The sequence below is a fragment of the Podarcis filfolensis genome (genome assembly GCF_964270895.1).
Source record: "Podarcis filfolensis genome assembly, chromosome: 12".
In the NCBI taxonomy this organism is placed as follows: Eukaryota; Metazoa; Chordata; class Lepidosauria; order Squamata; family Lacertidae; genus Podarcis; species Podarcis filfolensis.
Window position 1 is genome coordinate 26,794,106 of NC_139614.1, and position 20,374 is coordinate 26,814,479.

The 20,374-nt window shown below is 44.4% G+C and overlaps 1 protein-coding gene and 1 long non-coding RNA gene across 2 annotated transcripts; one reads left to right on the top strand and one right to left on the bottom strand.

Moving 5' to 3' along the window:
* Nucleotides 1-1,267: 1,267 nt before the first annotated feature.
* On the top strand, nucleotides 1,268-6,600 carry SOSTDC1 (sclerostin domain containing 1). Its single transcript, XM_083578926.1, has 2 exons — nucleotides 1,268-1,568; nucleotides 5,329-6,600. The coding sequence occupies exons 1-2, from the start codon at nucleotides 1,373-1,375 to the stop codon at nucleotides 5,742-5,744; spliced, it is 612 nt and encodes a 203-aa protein (XP_083435052.1). The 5' UTR covers nucleotides 1,268-1,372; the 3' UTR covers nucleotides 5,745-6,600.
* Nucleotides 6,601-8,823: 2,223 nt separating this feature from the next.
* Nucleotides 8,824-16,030, bottom strand: LOC310745845. The gene is made up of 2 exons (XR_014540372.1): nucleotides 13,969-16,030; nucleotides 8,824-11,143 (listed from the first exon to the last, which is right to left on the bottom strand). It is a non-coding gene; the product is annotated as an uncharacterized lncRNA (long non-coding RNA).
* Nucleotides 16,031-20,374: the final 4,344 nt, after the last annotated feature.

The following is a 20,374-nucleotide window of genomic DNA, read 5'->3' on the forward strand; positions in this document are numbered from 1 at the left end:
TGGAGGCATGCCAGTCACATGGACAGACTAATTTGCTTAAACTATGGTTAGTGGCTTGGCACTGCATGTGGTCATTGCAGGACCAGTTACCCGGTATATCAGGAAGAGGAATCTCAAATGAATGCTTAATATCTGGAAGTAAGACATCAGCAGAATGCTACAGGTCAAAGCGAGATTTCCTTCCCCTCTTTGCAGAACAGCTTATTATTACTCATTATGTAAAATATACTTTCACATCCTTCAAATAGCAGCAGACGATTCATGAAGTGAAAGCTCCAAGTTATGTGCCACTTATGCTGGAGTATTCCCACTGGGCTTAATGAGGCTAACTTGGGCCATGTGAGCTGCAGAAGCTGTCTAAAGAAACTTCCTTTGGGGCAAAGAATGCGCATTATCTTTGTCAGCAGTGGCAGAGAAGTACAGCAGAGAATTTCTAGCACTCTGCATATTGAGAAGAGACGATTCCCCTAACACAAACGTTGCTTTAGGAAAGCTTTGCATTGATCAAAGCTACATTATTAAAATCTTTCTCTAGGCCATCTTTAAATTATTCACGGGACACATATAGTGGGCTGCCGTTTTCTCCCCCTTCCAGAAAAGTATGCTTGCCCTGAACCTTTTCCGCAGTGTGCAGAACAATTTTGCATCTTTCACATAAATGATAAAATCCATCTCTCCCTCTCCCACCCACACACCCAATACAGTAGTAGAAAGTCTTAGGAAGGCAAATCCTTGCTGGCAACAGTGATTCAGGCTGCATTCACCTGAAACCTTGAATCCAAACATGTTCAAAGCACACCATTCCCCCTCAGAGAATTCTGGGCACTGTAGTTTAGCCCTCCCATAGTTACAATTCCCACCAGCAACCCTTAACCACAGTGCCCAGAATTCTTTGAAGGAGAAAATGTGCTTCGAATGTGCTTTAAAGGTATTGTGAGGATGCAGCAGGTGAGAGGGGGAGTCAGGTATGCAGAGTGTCAGAAACTGCAAACCAGCTTATCCCCTCTGCAGTGTCTGGTTGCTACTGAACAGCTCTAAGATTCCTCCCTCCCTCTCCCCATCCTCAAAAACCTGGCCTAGGAATCCTGCAATTAGTTACTTTTTCCCCTTAAGCTCCTCCTTTGCTCCAGCCTTCCACTGGTAAAAAAAAAAAAGAATCCTTTGCTGCTTCCAGGGGATCCCACCCTCTCCTTGTCTGTGTTTTCATCCTGAAGCTCTCCCCAAGCTTACACTTCCACGAGTGCCAAGCCTCTGGGACTATATAAAGGGAGTCTCTGGGAGGAATTTCACAGTTGCAGAAAAGGCGGCGGAGGAAGCAGCAGCAGCAGCAGGAGCTGGGATTCAACAGGCGCGCACACAGCTTGAGCCAGCCATGCTCCTCTCCGCTCTACAGCTCTCTGGCATTCTGCTCGCCTGCCTGCTCCTGAAGGGCTGCTGGGCTTTCAAGAACGATGCCACCGAGATCCTTTATTCCCACGTGGTGAAACCCATTCCGGCCAGCTCCAGCAACAACAGCACCTTGAACCAAGCGAGAAATGGAGGCAGACACCCGGGATTCGACCGGACCAGTAAGTATCTGTTTGGAGTTGTACAGATGCGCTCTGTTCGTTATCCCCTCCTCAAGTACACTCCCTGCCCTTTATTTTATTTTACATACGATGTTTCAAAAGTCGAATTGTGTTTGCCATTAAGGATGCACCCCTTTAGAAGTTCTTGTGGAGAATTCCGTCTCAAGGGGGGGGGGGTCCTCCAGCACGCTTTTAAAAATAAAAATAAAAATGAATGAGTTCTCGTGCCAAAAACGTGGCAGGCTTATTATTAGTAATTCCAAATTAGATCCAGGCTTTTTGCATTTGGGAGTTCTCTCCTGGATCCTGCGCTCATGAGATCTGAACAGGGAGCAAAGGACTGAGTATTAAATGGAGAAAAAGAGAAGTGCTTCGGTTATTTATTTTTTTCTCCTTCCAAATCAGGGGCTACTTGAGATTACCTTTCAATTCTCATAAAGCGTCTTTGTAAGGGACAAAGTACTGTAGTTCAGGAGAGACAATGCTTTCTCTCCTCTAGTCTGTCTCTCTCTCTCAGCGGGCTTTTCAGCTAGCTCACTCGTCTGTGCCCCTTCACAAAGCTAACATTTACTTTCAGCAGCCAAGCTTTGATTTGGTTCCAGCATTTTTGTTTTTTACTTCCTGAATTAGCACTTACCTGCTTAACTCCTCTAGTCAGTGTCAACAAACAGGTTCACAACCTACCCGGGATCTCTGCTCCAACTTGCCTTTGAAAATGCCCTGCTCCCCCGATTGGGCTTTTGGCTGGAAAAAAAAAGAGGGGCACAGTTGGGAAATGTTTTTTTTTTTCCCCGGGGCGGGGGTGGTGGTGGTCGAGTTGACTTGAGCCATAAACCAGAACATCCTTGTCTCCCAAAAGAGTAAAAAAAAGTTGATGACCACGTTTTTTAAAACAAGGAAAAAAGGCTTGCCTGCATTTCTGCTAAGCGTAGCTTAAATACACAGGAAATATCTTGTCAATGCAAGATTACATGAACAGCCCGGTATGCATTCATTGTCAGCGAACTGTCACTATGGGGGTGGGAGGGGAGCTAAAGTTGTATGCATGCAAGTACTGAAGAAGACAGACAATGCAAAGTGGTAACCACTTCCTTTCACTCACATTCCTGAGCCAGGTGCAGGATGCAAACCTGGATCAAAATTATTTGGGTGAGGAACAGTGTGCAGAAATCTATTCCTCTTAAAATAGTGAGTGGGGAATAGTCGGTGAAGCTGCAGTCTCTTCAAGTAATAAATAGTCACACACACACACAACCTGGGTGGGGACTTCCTGCAGAATGTCACCATAGAGAGGGAATTGGTTGATGGACATGGCATGTTGGCACATTAGCAAATTCAGCTTTGCCTTACTAGAATTTGGAGAAGATCTCTTGTGCGAACCCTATTGGTGCCCTCTTGCACAAAAGAATGTCCTTGCAGAGTGTGCCTTAAGGAATACCTGCTGGTTCTTGAAAAATGGAGTTGGTTGAAAAATCCAGTGTGCATGGAGTGTTAGATTACACCTAACACCCTCCCCCCCAAAAAAGGTTTGGTAAATTTGAGTTGGCCTGTTGTGCCTATATAAGACAAACCTTTCCCATAAGCTCTTCCAGACAAATATCCCTCCATATTGAGGAGACTGCAAAAAAGTCGATATGTCTTCTTCTTCTTCTTCTTCTTCTTCTTCTTCTTCTTCTTCTTCTTCTAAAATGGTCACTCAACTCTACTTGAAATCAAAGCAGCAAACATAAGTTGAAATATCATGGGCGTGACGCTTTGCTCATTAACTATAATTCTGCTTATTTGCATTGCTCTTAAATAACATTGCACAGTTTCCACTTTCTTTAAGAAAGAGAAAACATAAGAGTGAAAGGTGTGTGTTGAAATTCATGGTGTGTGTTCATTTCAAAGGGTAATTATTAAAATAAGGAATTGTGCTTACTTCGTTGAGGGTATATCTCTGCAGATGTAAGCAGGCACAAACATGTCTGTATTTGTGGCTGGTTCAGTGCCTTGGTACAATGTCAGTTGCCTTTTTTAAAAAATGAAATAATATTGCCTCAGGTTTAGCAGTATTACCTGTTTTAAGTAAGCGTACTGACAAGCAATGTTGCAATACTGTAATACTGTCGCCTGAAGAAAACTGCGTATTTTGACAAAGAAAAATGTATAGAATACAGTTTTCTAAGAATCTTCCTCAGAGCTAGAGTTTTCCTTGATGATGGTATGCATACATTGAGCTTTTTTGTATTGCTGTTATTTAGATCCAGCATATTAATTTCCTAAACTCCCAAAACAACACACATAAATCTTCACACTAGCTAAACAAATACTTAACATCTTGGATCAAATCCATCTTAGATCAAGATCCAGGACAATGATTTCATGCAAGTCAGGTAGATGGATGGAAGCTTTTAACACAGTATTACTTCTGATACCATCAGAAGCTGAGGCAGCTTATATACAAACAGGCCACAATTAGCAACCTACTTAGTCTGGGGCAATCCCACTAGCTTTTAGACCTGCACTATTACATTACAGCTTTAGTCATTCAGTTTTGGCCCAGAACAGGGATGGGGAGCCTGTGGCCCTCCAGGCACTGTTGGACTTCAACTCATAGAATCATAGAGTTGGAAGAGACCACAAGGGCCATCGAGTCCAACCCCCTGCCAAGCAGGAAACACTATCAGAGCACTCCTGACATATGGTTGTCAAGCCTCTGCTTAAAGACCTCCAAAGAAAGAGACTCCACCACACTCCGTGGCAGCAAATTCCACTGTCGAACAGCTCTTACTGTCAGGAAGTTCTTCCTAATGTTTAGGTGGAATCTTCTTTCTTGTAGTTTGGATCCATTGCTCTTGTCTCTTGGCCAGGCTAGCTGGGGCTGATGGGAGCTGTAGTCCACCAACATCTGGAAGGTCACAGGTTCTCCACCCCTGGGCCAGAGGGGGAAGTAGAAGCCAATATTCAGTACCTGGCCTCCATTGGGTTAGATCAGTGTTTCCCAAACTTGGGTCTCCAGCTGTTTTTGGACTACAACTCCCATCATCCCTAGCTAGCAAGACCAGTGATCAGAGATGATGGAAATTGTAGTACAAAAACAGCTGGAGACCCAAGTTTGGGAAACTCTGGGCTAGATGAAGTACACATCTATAGTGGAAAAATATTATACCAAATAATCACCCAGGACATCTATGAAATGTCAACCGACTGCCAGGGGTTGACCTTTTCTGTGCCCCAGTTCAGACATTTGCCCAGTCTCCATGTGACGGAGGAGAAGCATGCCCCTCTCATTCCTCCACCATTCAGATGGTGTAACAAGAGCTGGATGCACAATACTAGCTTCCACAGAAGCCCTGCTGACACAATTTCTCACCCTCAAAAGAGATTTGGTGCCAGTGTTATTGTGCAGTACAATGTGTGCTGCAGGGAATCAAGGGAAATTACAGTGGCTGCTTGATTGATGGGAAGTATCTTGTGATCACAGAAGTAGCTGCTGCAATACTCTGTGAATCCCTGCATGAGCAGATCCACAAACAGTTACTCGTATGAAGTTGGTTGCAGCAGCAAGGGGGAGGAGCAATAATGTAAAAGATGGGTGTTGACATGGACTTCCTGGCTTGTATATTACATCATCTACACATAGTGCAGCAGGAAGGCGCCCCATCCCTCTGCCACATGAAGGACATATAAACAAGGGTACCAAGGCTTTGTGATGCAAGAAATAAATGTAGGCCGTTGGAATTTGAGCGTTGACCTCCATGTTCTGTGCCTTTGACAGGTCGCGTTCAAGTTGGATGCCGGGAACTGAGATCCACCAAATACATTTCCGATGGCCAATGTACCAGTATAAACCCTCTGAAAGAGCTGGTGTGCGCTGGGGAGTGTCTCCCTTTGCCAGTGTTGCCTAACTGGATTGGAGGAGGCTATGGTTCCAAGTACTGGAGCAGAAGGAGCTCACAGGAGTGGCGATGTGTCAACGACAAGACCCGCACCCAAAGGATTCAGCTTCAGTGTCAAGATGGAAGTACAAGAACCTACAAAGTAACTGTCGTTACGGCTTGCAAGTGCAAGAGGTACACCAGGCAACACAACGAATCCAGCCATAACTTTGAAGGAGCATCTCAAACAAAGCCCGCGCAGCATCATAAAGAGAGGAAAAGGAACAGCAAATCCATGAAGCATCCCCCAAGTTAGAACTCAGCCATCCATCTTAAAATTTGAACTTATCAATGAATTGCCTGCTTTACAGATATCACTGCCTAACGAAAACTCTATCATGTCATTGTTTGCTTCACAGCTGGGTGTACATATACTTGTGGCTTTGACCAAACTCAAAAGGGCATTCTGTGCATAAGGACCTTTTTCTTGGGGGGGGGGGTTGAGCATCTATATTTTCAAGATGGGCTCCAGACCTACAGCTCAATGAACTTCTTTTTACTGGAAACAAAGAGCTGTTGACATGGACATGCGATGTTTTATATTGTAGAGAGCTGCTGTTGTGTTTTTATGGGCACATGTTCTCAATCAAGTATTTAATCCATGTCTCACACCTCTCATTTAAAAGGAAAGGAATGATTTGGATTTCACACCGGGGGTGGGGGGTGGAAGCACTGTTCATGCTGATCATTTTCTTCCAAACCTTTGTATCCACAGATTTGTAAACAAAAGCAAAATACGCATGGCAGCAGCTTCAAAAGTAAATTTGAACAAAAGCTATTTATTAATGTAATTATTTAATGAGCTTTGATGTGTTTTATATTTTTTAAGATGCCTGTTTTATGTCTTATCACGCCCCTCCCCACATGCATCAAAGTGTTTTCCTATGATTTTTGGTCAGAGTAGAATATACATTTTGTAGATAATGTAAAATAGATATTTTAACCTTTGTAGTTTCTCATTGTGGTTTTCAACTCAAGGAAGCTGAAACGTGGGAAATGTTGTGTAAATACACTGTAAAATGCATTTGTATTTTTTTATGTGTGCGGTAAAAAAAAGTAGATCTTACTTCATATCAGTTTCATCCATTTTTAATAAAAACATATCAACAACATTGTTATTGTCCTTGGTTTAATAGCACATAAAAGAATGGTGCATCAGTGACATAAAGTAAGGGCTGTTTCTCAGTGGCAGATCACATCAGGGTACTCTGGGTTGGCACCCCATAGCTGCTGGGGTGGTGGACATGTTCAGCCACCTTCCAACATTGCTGCGGCTTACCTAGATCGGGCTGAAGCAGGGCACAGCGGCAGTGAGTCCAGGGTTGGTGAACATCAGTGGAAACGCCAGATGGGCTCTGCTGGTGCACCTACACAGCCTAGATCTTGTCACTGCCCTGTCCTGGTCCTGTCCAAATAAACTCAAGCAACACCAATTTGTAGAGGGTAGCTCCTCCTTACCACACCCAGTGCTATTGTTCAAACCACCACCAGACATTTGTGGAGGGGACACTGATTGTGGCATGGATGAAACTGCCCTTGGGCATTATACAAGAAAATAGATTAACTACTGCAAGAATCCTTTGGGCTATGCGAAGGGACTCCCCCTGCCCCCTGCTTAATCTGTGCTGGGATTTTCCTCAACCCTCTAGAGCAGATTTGGGGAGGTTGTGCAGAGAGATTGAGAGGAAAAGGCACAAGCAGAAATCATTGCGCTAGTGTATCTATTTAGTTTCATACCATATAAGCACTCGCCTCCTGCCCCACACATCATGCATGATCACCATTGCCCAAGGGGAAGAGCAGGGTGTGCTTTCTGGGAACCCACAGAAATGCCAATGTTCAGCCCCCAGTATTCAGAGGGCTGCATAGGAAGCAGTCTCTCAGAGCTTTCCCTAGCTTTCTCCCTTCGGTGACGCCACTGCAGTGTGCAGTTGGTGGCTTGAGGGAAGGGAATTGTTTTTAAGATGGCTGAAGACTGTATTATAACATAGGCATCATCTGGCCTTGGCATACAGCAGTCATCTACTGGTAAACTGGGATCTATGAGTTGACCTCAGGGTAAGTGGCTGATCAGAAACAACAAACAACCCACTTAGGCTTCTGAAATGAAGAAAGTGTCAGAGGAAAACAGGGAGTGGAGTTTTGTGTGGAAGGGCTGTGGGTTCAGTTGCAAGGGGGCGGGGGGAATCCTGGGCTAAGGATGTTCTTTAATTCTAAGAGTCATAGCATATGGTGAACATACAAATGAATGCTCAGAAACAATCACATCTTTCTTTTGGGAAAGCAGCCCAGGGAGGGCAGGGATATGCATCAGTCTTATGTATTCTTGGGGGGGGGGGCAGGGAGAGAGAGATAGCTGTTTAAGTGGTATAAGAGTGCTCTCGCATGAAGTTATGATGGTCACCAATTTGGATGTCTTTAGGCAAATTCATGGAGTATCAGGAGCTACTAGCCATGGTGGTTATACTCTGCCTCCATGTCAGAGACAGTATGCCTCTGTGTTGGAGACAGTATGCCTTTGAGTGCTGGGAATCACAAGTGGGAAGAGCACTCTTGAACTCAGGTCCTTCCTTTGAGGCTTCCAACAGGCAACTGGTTGGCCACTGTGAGAACAGAATGTTGGACTAGATCAGTCTTTCCAAAACTTGGTTCTTCAGCTGTTTTGGGACTACAATGCCCATCATCCCTGGCCAGTGGTCCTGCTAGCTAGGGATGATGGGAGCTGGACCACTGGCCTGATCCAATGGGCTCTTCTTAACTTCTTAAATGGCTGTGACCCAAGACCACCACTTTGCCCCTGCAGCAAAGCAGTCAGAAGCACTCATACGGGGCTCTCTGGTCAGCGCCATCTTGCTCTGAGGAATGGTTATTCCTCAAGAGCAAAGCACTGTGGGCAAAGGGCTGCACCACTCCCACTTTGCCATGGCCAATACTGTCTAAACTTGAACGGCAGCAGCCTTTCACGTTGAACTACTCTTAAACTACAGTAGTAGTGCGGGTGCTCTTCAAGGTCTTCTGAACCTGGAAGGACCCGACATTTCCTAGGGTCCTTTGTCAGGGAGGGAGACAATGCCAGATGAGAAGCCCTGGAGAGCCTTGACGTACTGAGACTACTGCCACAACAGGACAAAACACACAAAAGGAGGCGGTCAGCGGTAGCTTTGCCTCATGTGCGTAGAATGTCTTGTGCTGGTTCATGCTGAACCAAAGAACATGATTCGTTTCTCAAGCAAGCAGTCCATCCAGTAGTGTCTCGAAGCCACATTCGTTTGCAAACAGAGGAGGCAGGGAAAGCATGTCCTGCAAAAGAAATTAACACCCCCACTCCAGCCATGTTGCAATTAACTAGGGAAGACTTTTTATTATTGACACAGGCACATCAAGCAATTAAACAATGCTTAAATACTACATGGCAACTTTATGGTCAGGTTCCAGAGATACTCAGAATGAGTTATCTGTAAAATCAGCTGTACACGATACTTGGGCAAAGTTTTGGGCACATGTGGGAACTGCCCAAGGGCTGCTAACCAACCAGACATTTCATTTGATGATTTCCTGGAGGATAAGACTGTCATAGAAATCATAGAGTTGTAGAGTTGGAAGGGACCCTGAGCATCATCTAGTCCAACCCCCTGCAATGCAGGAATATGCAGCTGTCCCATACGGGGATCAAACTTGCAACCCTGGCATTATCAGCACCTTGCTCTAACCAACACCAATGCATATTATTTTATGATAACTATATTACTTCTAGAACCAGAGGCAATATGCCTCTGAATACCAGTTGCTGGAAGCTGCAACCAGACAGTGTGTCCTGTTTGTGAGCTTTCCATAAGCAGATTGGCCATTGTGAGAACAGAAGGTTGGACTAGATGGGCCTTTGGTCTGATCCAATAGAGCTCTTCTTATGTTTTGATGATTCTTGGTGGCTAAATAAATCTATTTTACATCATGTAAATACACTTTGTCATCATTTTAATTAATATTTAATTTATTTAAATATTTCTGACAACCTTTTAGGGCAAGGCCATCCAAAAATCTAATAATTCAATGGGTTGGATTAAGACTACATCAGACACCATTTAGTCCCATTGAAAACAATGAAACAGATGTATCCATGGGACTAAAGTGTGACTAAATCAGTCTGGATCCAGCCAATATGTAATGCTAAAATGCAAAATCAGTTTGCAAAAGAGAAAAAGAAGAAAAAGGTGCCATCGTTTAAACAGCAGAATCATTCAAAGCCAATGAATAATCTGCTGGAATATATAATAGAAAAGTCTCCTAGAAAAGAACACAATTCTTTTGTCATTTGGTTTATAAAATATAGAGTGCCAACTATGTCTATGAACAAGGATATACGTCCCCCCCCCAACTGATTAATCCCAGTGCTGGCATGAGTCAGCTGAAAAAGCAATATCAACCTCATTAGTGAACTGTTATCTGCTGATGAAAAATGCCTAGAGCCAAGGAGTAATCAGGGTTATATTTAATGAAAGGAAATACATTCTCCTCTGGCATGTTTGCTGTTTTGAGAGCACCATGGAAATACAGAGGAACAACATATGATGATGGTTGGAAGGAGCAAGCTACAATAGCTTTAAAAGATTCCCAGTTTGAGAGACAAAGTTTGTGACACGTTTGCAACAACGATTAGAAGCTTAATTTTCATTCTGTTTCCCCTTTCAACTGCCGCCACACACACAACCTGCTAGGCATTTCTCCTCAACTGTCTTTGAAACCCAGAAATGTCAAATCCAAGTTCAGTCACAGAATAATGCTGACTTGAATAACACCCTTGGAAATACCTAAAAGATTTCTGCCTCATAAATAACCAGAGTCCTCCTCAACCTGACCTTTACATCCTTCCTGAAGAACTGCCACATTAATCATGAGCGTGTTCAACACATTCCACTCTGGGATTCTTGTTGCTACAGTGCTAACTTGGAGGATTTCAGAAACTTAGAAGGATCCGTGAGTGCTGGAAAGCATTCTCTTCTCATGATGCATTTCCTTTCCCGCAGGCCAGGCAAGGGGCTTTGATTTTAATTTCATTGACATACTTGTAAATGTAGCTCCAGGTGAAAACTTAAATTTGTCTGCAGATTTATGAGCCGGGCAGACAGTCTGTCACTAGACTTGTTCCCTTTGCTTGAACATCAGCCCCACAACAAGACTTGCCTGAGCATCTTTTTGAAAGCCATCCAGCTTTTCAAATTGTTTCACATTTTGCCCATGTCAATTTCTTCCGAGGGATGCTGGGAGATCTTGTTGGGTCTGCAATATTAAAGTGAGCTGACTCCACTCACTTTGCAGGCTAAGGTGCAGATTGGAACACAAATAGCTTTGGTTCTTGCACATCTTTCAGTTTTTCAATACAGAACCACAAACTGATCATTCAAAAGACAAATAAATATTGAAATACAGATAAAACAAGCATTTTAGGTTACCATGCACACCAAAATATGTATTTTAGGGTAGAATAAAAATGCATATTTTATGGAGAAAATACAATGTCCATATTTCTGCTGTTGTTTTTAAAATGCAGCTTGATGTGGAAACATGCTTGAAGAGCCTGATATAAACAGAAGCAGACAGATCTGTCCATTCTCATTCCTCCTCTACATCAACCTCTGCAATCCTATGTACTCTTACCTGGAAGTAAACTAAGCACAGTGGGACTTACTTCTGCATAAACACGCGATAGGATTGCATTGCACATTTAAAAAAAGCACAACTCAAGACCTGTTTTCCCCTGGTATGGAGATATTCCATACTCTAATAATTGGAGAATATATCCATATTGATCACAATACTGAATTCAATTAACTTCTTGCAATGCTCCAAATTTGTTCTTAACACATTTGGGAAATGGCAGTATCTTTGCCACATGGCTGAACAGCCTGTTCTGTTTTTAAAAATCAACCAAGCTTCTCATCTTCCAGTTCCTGAAATGAGAAGCAGGGATGCCTGGAATTTGGAATGCAACTTCTTGAAATGTAGAATGCACTCAGGGGCACCAATGTGCATCAAGTAAATAAGACATTTTATACTGTAACTAATCTGGTTATAGGATGAGGCTATAGATTCACCACAGCTACCTGATAACTATCTGCTAGGGTAGCTGAACCAAGGTGATGGGTATTACAGAGGAGATCTTCAAAATTCCCTGGTGAGACTAGCAGTTCTGTGAGGCTGTGACTTTATAGCATAATGCACCAATATAAGAAAATGACCAGTCTATGAAATCCTTGAAAAAATGTATGGTTAAAGGCTGCAGGTTTGTGTGTCCACGTGTGTGCAGCCAGCACTCATGCATGCTCATATACACACTTCTGAGACCTTTAGGATTGTTTGCTGGGAGTTATGATGTGTGTGTTAACCCATAACCTTATGCCCACAAGAAGCTCTCACGCAAAGAAATAAAGAAAGCTTGGTTTATTATATAAAATAGGTATGACAGAATAGATATACAGTGGTACCTCTGGATGCGAACGGGATCCATTCCGGAGCCCCATTCACATCCTGAAGCGAACGCAACCTGCGTCCGTGCGTCTGCGCATGCACGGGTCGCTATTCGCCGCTTCCGTGCATGACATCATTTTGAGCGTCTGCGCATGCATGAGCGGCGAAACCTTGAAGTAATGCATTCTGTTACTTCCGGGTCACCGCAGAGCGCAACCCGAAAACGCTCAACCCGAAGCTACTTCAACCTGAGGCATGACTGTATATATAAATGCTACTTTAGACAGCAGAGTTACAGTCAAAGCAGGTAGCAAATTACAATACATACACACTTTAATTAAAGAGTTAAATATTTCCTAACTATTCTATGAAGCTTACAGAAGAATGGGCATGACAATTTTGCCATAGACTCACACTAGGAGAGGGGGGAAGGAAAGTATACCTGTCCTTAGAGTTCTGGAAAGCACTGGGTAAGTTCTGTGCTGTTGGAGCTATGAGAGCTAACTGACCTTTGAATTGAATGGGTTTTTAAATACCAATTTGCCAAGGTACACCAGTATAGATGGGAGAGAGCTGTGGACTGAGTGATTCCTGCAGTTTCCATAATACCTTCCAGAATTCCCTGCCTAGTTCTCTTTGGTCATCCTGTTCCCATTTGCTTAACAAAAAGGGTGAAAGACTTGTAGTAGTTTGCCATTATCGGAAGCTGGCCATCTCTTGTCTGTGATCTGGCTTCAGATCTGGATCTCACTGAGGAGTTGAGTATCTTGTACTTGACAAATACATTTGCATGTGCTAACCTTTAAGCCAAGATGTGTGTGAATTCAGGATATTCCTGAATGCTTTTTAGCAGGTGGCTGGAATCAGGCTGGTTTCATGGTTACTGGAGTTCATCATGGGGTGTGTGTGTGTGTTGTGTCATATTATAGTTATGTCAATCTTATACTTATGCCATGATCTACAGAGACAAACCGTATCAGAAATTCAGATTCACACACACCTCCTCACAAGGTATGAGTAGCACAGCAACTCACTCAATATGTGTCATTAATTCATTGGCTGAATGAGAGCTAAGGGCTTTTAAGACGGTATTCTAGAACTTTTTGGGATCAAACAGACATGATATTATTCACTCAATTAGTCACTGGCTAAATATTTTGAAAAGCCAGTAGTATATTATGGGGGGCCCAATCCAAACTGGGATTATGGCATGGAGGAGTTTTTAGCCACTTAACTCCAGATCGCCTGTCCCTAAACAGCTGATCAAAGCAGGAACAAACAGATGAGGTCCCCTCTCCCTGTGTCCCAATCCCCGTTTGGACTGAACACCTTTAATCTGCAATTTTTGCTTTTTTCAGATTTGTGGGAGGTTGAGGCTCACTGGGGAAGCAGGCATTGTCCAGTGAAGGCAGGTCAAAGCAGAGGCCAAACAAGAACAGGACCTTGGACAGCTCCAAGAGGGCCCTGATGGCTGAAGTGTGTTCTCCTCCTAAGGCAGTTACAGGAAGATGGTCATTGAGTTGTATCCAACACTAGTCCTAATTAGAATAGACAATGAATGGACAAGGCTAGCTTAGGTCCATTAATTTTCATTGGTCTATTCTGAGTAAAATTTAGCTGGAGACATCCTTTTGCAGGGACCTAGACCTATGGAAGTCTTATATAACTTGACAAGATATGGAGTATAACTACACTCTTCCACTTTGGAGGAGGTGACCTCGTGGCTTATTCTATTTATTTATTTATTTATTTATTTATTTATTTATGAATGGGTAACCCACACTTTCATAAAAATATAGCAAGGCAGAGTACAACAAATAAGATAAAATCAGAAAAAAGATCCATAAAACACTCTGAGTTTTGCATGTATGAGTGGCAGTGGGGAAAATACACAGGAGAAACAGTTATGGTTTGCTTCTAATTTTGTTCTACTCTCCTTGGCGACACTTGCAGTTATTGTTCATTTACTAATCTTATTTCAAACAACAAGTTTTTTGGCTGCTAACTTTATATACCAAGGGACCTCTTCCGTGATCCCCCCCCCTTTTCTTTTTGGCAGATCAAGTACATTCCTTTCCTCCCCCCCCCCTCTCTCTCTCTCTTCCAAAGAAGATGAGAAGCACGGTGGCCAACTGAATACTTCTGAAAGGATTAAGGATGTTCGAAGGGTGAGTAAGAGTTGCTGTAAATTTAACACACACACACACAGCCCTAATGAAAGAAATAATATAAATAAATAATCCTGGCTCATAATGGGAGTATTACAACTTTTGCCAGGGGCTGTTTTCCACGCAAGGATACGGGTTTTTACACATATTCCTTAAATCAGAAATGGTTGCTGAAACTGGGCCAGAAGTTTTGAAAAGATGATTCACAGTGAAATCCTATCCCTAAGGGGGTACCACTATGTGGGGCTAGGAATAATAGACTAGACTCTATGCGGGCACAGAGATACCCTTATGCCAGCAAAGTCTACCACCAAAGCAGCCTTTCTTCTGTCAGCATAAGCGGGGGAAGAATGGGTGGAGCAGGAGCACAGCGGGGCATGAACAAAGGAGGAACTCCCTGCTGCTTGTGGCTTCTCTCCACCCTCTAAGAAGGCAGTGGAAGAGGTAAAGTAAATTACATACTCCCACTGAAGTCAATGGAAAAACGCAAACCACGACCCCTTTTCTCCCCACCCCACAGCTAAGACTATGCATAGGATGTATCCCTAGGATCTACCCCAAGGCTCAGGAGTTGAACTAATGCTTTTGATTCTTGGTATCTCTGAGAAGAACTGAGAAAAATACATGTCTGAAATCCTGGAGATCCTCTGCTAGCCTTTGCAGACAATGCTCAGTGAATGGGCCAGCAATCTGACCCAGGATAAGCTTCTTAGGGTGCTAAGATTCTCACAGTTGATCATGGCATACCATAATGAGTATCTGTTCAATTTGTGCTCTCAAGAAGGGAATATAGATCACATATATAGCAAGACACTTGGTTGGTTGGTCGGCATCCATCCCTCACAAGACCCATGGCATAGGGATATGGAGAGCTGCCTTATATCAGCAGACGTTTGGGAATATGTGGAATGGCGTATGGGGAATGGAAGAAAATCTAGGAAACAATACCCATATCCCCTCCCTCCCTAACAATACCTGATGAGCACCCTAGCACCAGAAATGGTCTGCTCCAGCTGTTAAATTCTTCCAAGGAGAACTGAGCAGGTTGCACCCATTTCATTTCTGCTCAGTCTCACCCCTTTCCCCTCCTGTTACACCATCCCTCATGGAACAAAGAACTCAGGAATTACGTAAAAGGTGATGGAGGTCTCTAGCAAAGCATATTCACTTTGCAAGTAACCTGGAGAACCACCCCTGAGGTGGTTTTTTCCCTCAGCAATGAGTTAGCAGGCCAAGGGAACAACTGGGCCTTTCAAGATTTGTTTTGAACAGTCAGCCCTTAGCTGAAGAGTTCTGACGATTTGAATGGAATGCTCAAAGGTCAAATTCATGTTGGGGGTGAGCACACGCCAGTTGTGGCAGGAATGGAAGACCATTCTTTTTTTCTTTTCTTTTGAACATTTTTTGCTAGGGTAGAGCCCAGAGGCGTTCTGATGAAATGAAGATTAGCGGGTGGCTGCAGCCTCACCTATACCCTTTCTTCGCTGCACAGCGCAAATTGTTGCCAATGCACCGTCCTGATAAGAAAAAGGAGAAAGGGATGCTGGCAAACACCCTCGGTCCTCTGGGGCACATGGGCCCCTGCCATTTGCCCTACTAAACTTGTCTAAATTCCTTTTTAATTGGAAGCTCCAAGCATTGAACCTGGGTCCTTCTGCAAACGAAGTGTGAGCTCCGCCACTGAGCAATGGCCTCTTCCCAAAACAGTAGTGTAAAAGATAAGAGAAGCAAGATTTTATCAAGATCGTTAACTCAGGGTGATAAATCTTTTGGTGAACTACATTTACATTACTTGAAAGCAAAACTAAATTGCGCCAGTGACACATCAGTTCTTTAGCAAAAAAATTTAAAAGCGCAAACGTTCCCTATGTTTCTAACTAGGAACCGAGTAGCACATTCACATCAGTCATGTTGATAGTTTACCCCATAAGCAAGCTAGCTGCAAACACTGGATCAATCCCACATGTAAAGTATTGTAGTAACCCAACACAATTCTATCCAGCAGTGGCCATTTTAACTGGTCATTATGTAACAGGATAAAGAGCTAATGCCCCAGTTTGCTTATTTTCGCCTTGCCCCCCTTATGTCATGCCCTTTAGACTGCAAGCAGTTATGATAAAATAATAAAATAAACCATCTTGTGTGGTTTGGCAGAAAGGCGATATATAAATGCAGTAAAAATAAACATTTTAATTGTTTCAGCTGCCGGTTATGCAAGCACTGCTGAAGCATAAGCCTCCCGGCCAATTGCCCCCAACATGTGTTGCTTACATTGCACAACCAAGCAGCCCACCATGCTCCCCTCCCGCCCACCACTGCCCCCCTGAGAATTGATTTTCCACATAAACGTACGATAATTTGTAATGAAATGCACATGGGTGAAACTGTCACTGTTCTTTAGAGGGCTCCATTTTCTGTGAGAGTCCTATGCCCTGGATTATATTTTCAGAACTGGAATAGTAGCTTGTCTTACTTTAGATAATTTTGGAAAATCAATGGTCCCCCCCACCCTTCTCCTAACACTTGCTTTTGTAAGTACAATCCTCAGCAGTAATTGACAAACAGCTGTTGTACGTTCCATGCGCCTAACTCAAAAGGCTGCACAAAAACAGCTGACCTAGACCTCAGAAGAGGCTGGTGACAAGTGCAGCGGCTTCTGGTCAGTTCAGTAGCACTCGGATGTTACCCTATAATCACTCAAGAAGAGAGGGTAACAGCATTAAACAGTAACAGAAAGAATTTACTGCCAAGCTATACGCTGTGAAATCAGTGTGAGAAATATGGAAATAAACATCTGTGCTACACTGGACCCTGCTTAAGAGCCAATGATTGCTAAGGAGTACAGGGATTAAAATGAAGTGTCAGGAATTAATAGAGACACATGGACGAGAACGTCAAACTGCATGACCAGTGCCGGATTTATGTATAGGCTAAATAGGCTGAAGCCTAGGGCCTCTAAATCTAGGGGGCCTCCCCAGCCCACCTGCCCCCAGCAGACAGTCTCCCCTCTCCCAAAATTGCAAACCCAAGACTTCATGTGAGGGCAGGGCAACTCAGGCCCAGCAACTATGAGACTCAGGGCCAGCCAGTGGGGACCAATTTGAAACTCTAGGGCCCAACTTCATTTTTTTTTTTTTGGTGGGACCCTAATTCACAGCCAAAGTCTGCAGAATCTTAGAGGTGTAAGTGTGCTAGGTCATTTTCACAAGGTCAGCAAAGCCCTTCAGAAATCAGACCTGTTATTGATTTCTTGTGCAAGTTTGTACAGTTCACTTCTGGATTTTTTAAAGAGAAGATTTTGATGAGCATGAGAAACAAGCAAAAGCCACCTTGCCAAATGTTGACCACAAAACAAGGAGACAAAGAGTGAGGGAACAGCAAAGAAATGACAGAAGTGCACCTGATGCCAAGTGGAGTAGCCTAGGGTCTGTCTTCATCTAAATCCAGCCCTGGAAGGGGGTCGGGGGATGGGAGAGAGGGACTGGGGTGGCAAAGCTTTAGTTCTTTTATTTAGTGTATGCTTGGGGTTTTTCTGTCAGTGTCACTTGGGGAAGTTCTCTTTCTAGTCACTTGTTATGTTTCCTTGATGGTGAAAGAGGTTAGGCTGACCTAGCGTGTGGTTGATCATCTTTGGCTGGCTGCAGCAGGATTTGTTTGTGCGTGGGTGAGTGGGGTTGTCAGGTTAAGTTAGCCATATTGAATCGTATGCTGTCGGTGGGTTATGAGCTCTTGATAGTGCGAGTGGGCATTGCTATCTTGGAAGATGTTGAGTAGGGCTGGTTCTGGGGTGACTTCTAATACCTGTTTAGTTGTGTTTATTTCTGGTATGACTGCGCACACTCCTTTTCTCACTGGGTCCTCAATTACTTGGCTTGGTGGGATCTGTTGGTTCAGACACAGCAAATGTCTGAGAAGGCCCCACGTGGGATCACGGGGAGGAGGTGCGAGGAAAAAACTCTTGTGACATTGATTTCTTGGGCAACTTGGAAGGGCTGTGGTGGGATCCAGGAACGACAACTTGGAGCCCCACCGACCACTTAACTGCTCTCTTCTCCATCAGATGAGACGCTTGCGAGGTATGATACCATCTTTTGTTGTTTGAGCATCTAACAGATCTGCCTGCCTTTGATCAGTTGTGCTTCAAGGGAAGTTCACCAGTCTCCTCTGATTCTTTAATTTTTTCCAGCCCAGATAGATGTTAACCAAAGGATCTCACAATAGTCATCTCCTTGCAGGAGCAAGGAAGCACAGGAGAATCAGATGCACCACAAGAGCATCTTGGATGGGATGGCTTTCAAAGAGGGCTAGACAATTGCATGGAGGAGAGGCCTATCAAAGGCCTATCAAAGTCGTGATGGCTATGCTCAGCCTCCCGTTGGAGGGAACAATGCTTCTGAAAAGCACTTGCTGGAAGCAACAAACGCCCCAAACGTGTTTCACAAGGACCCCTTCCTTCCATCTGCCCCAGTACCTGAGGATCATCACATCTCTCTAGGTATTTGGCTAGAACAAAGTATCTGTTGGGGAAAGACTCCCTCTCTGCAAAGAAAATGGAGGAATCAACAGGCGCCTGGCTCCCAGCCATGCTAGCACCAGTCTGGCACATGAGGGTGGGGCACACGGGAAGGAAGCATTCCTATAGTATAGGGCAGGGATGTCCAACTGGTCGATCGTGATCTACTGGTAGATCCCTGCGATGTTTTTGTTGATTGCGGTCGATTGCTGGCCGCCTCCTGGCCTCGCTCCTCACCCCGCATTGTTGGAGAACTGAAGATGGAGTTTACAAACCGAGGCGATTTCCCCTCCCCCCAGCGATCCTTTTGTGAGTTGCTGTTTCTCTTTCTCCCCAAAATACTTTAATAATGTGGCGTTTCCCTTCCCTAAATAAGCAAAGCAACTTCAGTCTCCTGAACACCCTCTCTAAAAAAACTCAACAACTGTGACCTGAACCCCAATAAAATGGGGGTAGATCACTGCCAGTTTTTAGTTCTGTGAGTAGATCGCAGTCTCTTGGAAGTTGGCCACCCCTGGTATAGGGCACTCAATTGGCATTTCCACCTACCTGAACTGTGAGCCTTTCCCCCTTGTTCTGGATTGCCGCTCTGCTAAGGAAGATGCAAGCTCTTGCTGGAAGCCACAGGTGAGGAGAGTGTTCCTAAGATTCCCAAATGTTTCAGAAGCATCTTTTTGGTCCTTTAGCTCCTTGATATAATCATAGCATGGCAGGGTTGGAAGGGATCCCAAGGGTCATCTAGTCAAACCCCCGGCAATGCAAAGATCCTGCCCACAGCCAGCCCTGGCTGGGCTCCAAACTCTAGCCTTCTGGTTACCATTGCAATTGGTTACCATTGCAATTGGTACCATTGCATGGTGTGGAGAAAGGGGAGAGAGAAATGTGTTGCTTACACTCTCATAACACTGAAATGAGATCCACACCATACAGCCCTTTCAATAACTAAAGTCTAAAGGGCTGTGACATGGAGGATGGAGCAAGTTTGTTTTCTCCTGCTCCAGAGGCCCTTAGGGCCTGAAGCAGTGACTCTCCTTCCTTGGAGGTTTCTAAGCAGCGCTTGGATGGCCATCAGCCATGGATCATCTAGTTGAGATTCCTTCATTGCAGGGGGTTGGACTAGATGACCCCCGGAGTCCTTTCCAACTCTACAATTCTATGATGCTATGTTTTAAAGCGGGTGGCGCTGTGGGTAAAAGCCTCAGCGCCTAGGGCTTGCCGATCGAAAGGTCGGCGGTTCGAATCCCCGCGGTGGGGTGCGCTCCCGTTGCTCGGTCCCAGCGCCTGCCAACCTAGCCGTTCGAAAGCACCCCCGGGTGCAAGTAGATAAATAGGGACCGCTTATCAGCGGGAAGGTAAACGGCGTTTCCGTGTGCTGCGCTGGCTCGCCAGGTGCAGCTTTGTCACGCTGGCCACGTGACCCGGAAGTGTCTGCGGACAGCGCTGGCCCCCGGCCTCTTAAGTGAGATGGGCACACAACCCTAGAGTCTGTCAAGACTGGCCCGTACGGGCAGGGGTACCTTTACCTTTACCTTATGTTTTAAAGAGCATCCAATGTGCCTTTAAAGCACATTATTTCCCCCGAAATGATTCGTGCCACAGACCTACAATCCCCAGAACCTCTAACAAACTACAATTCCCAGTTCATTTGGGGAGGACACCTGTTTAGAACAGGGATGAAGAACCTGCAGTTTGCTCACCCCCATTTCCTAGGAACCAGGAATGGGAAGCTCAAGTGCTTCT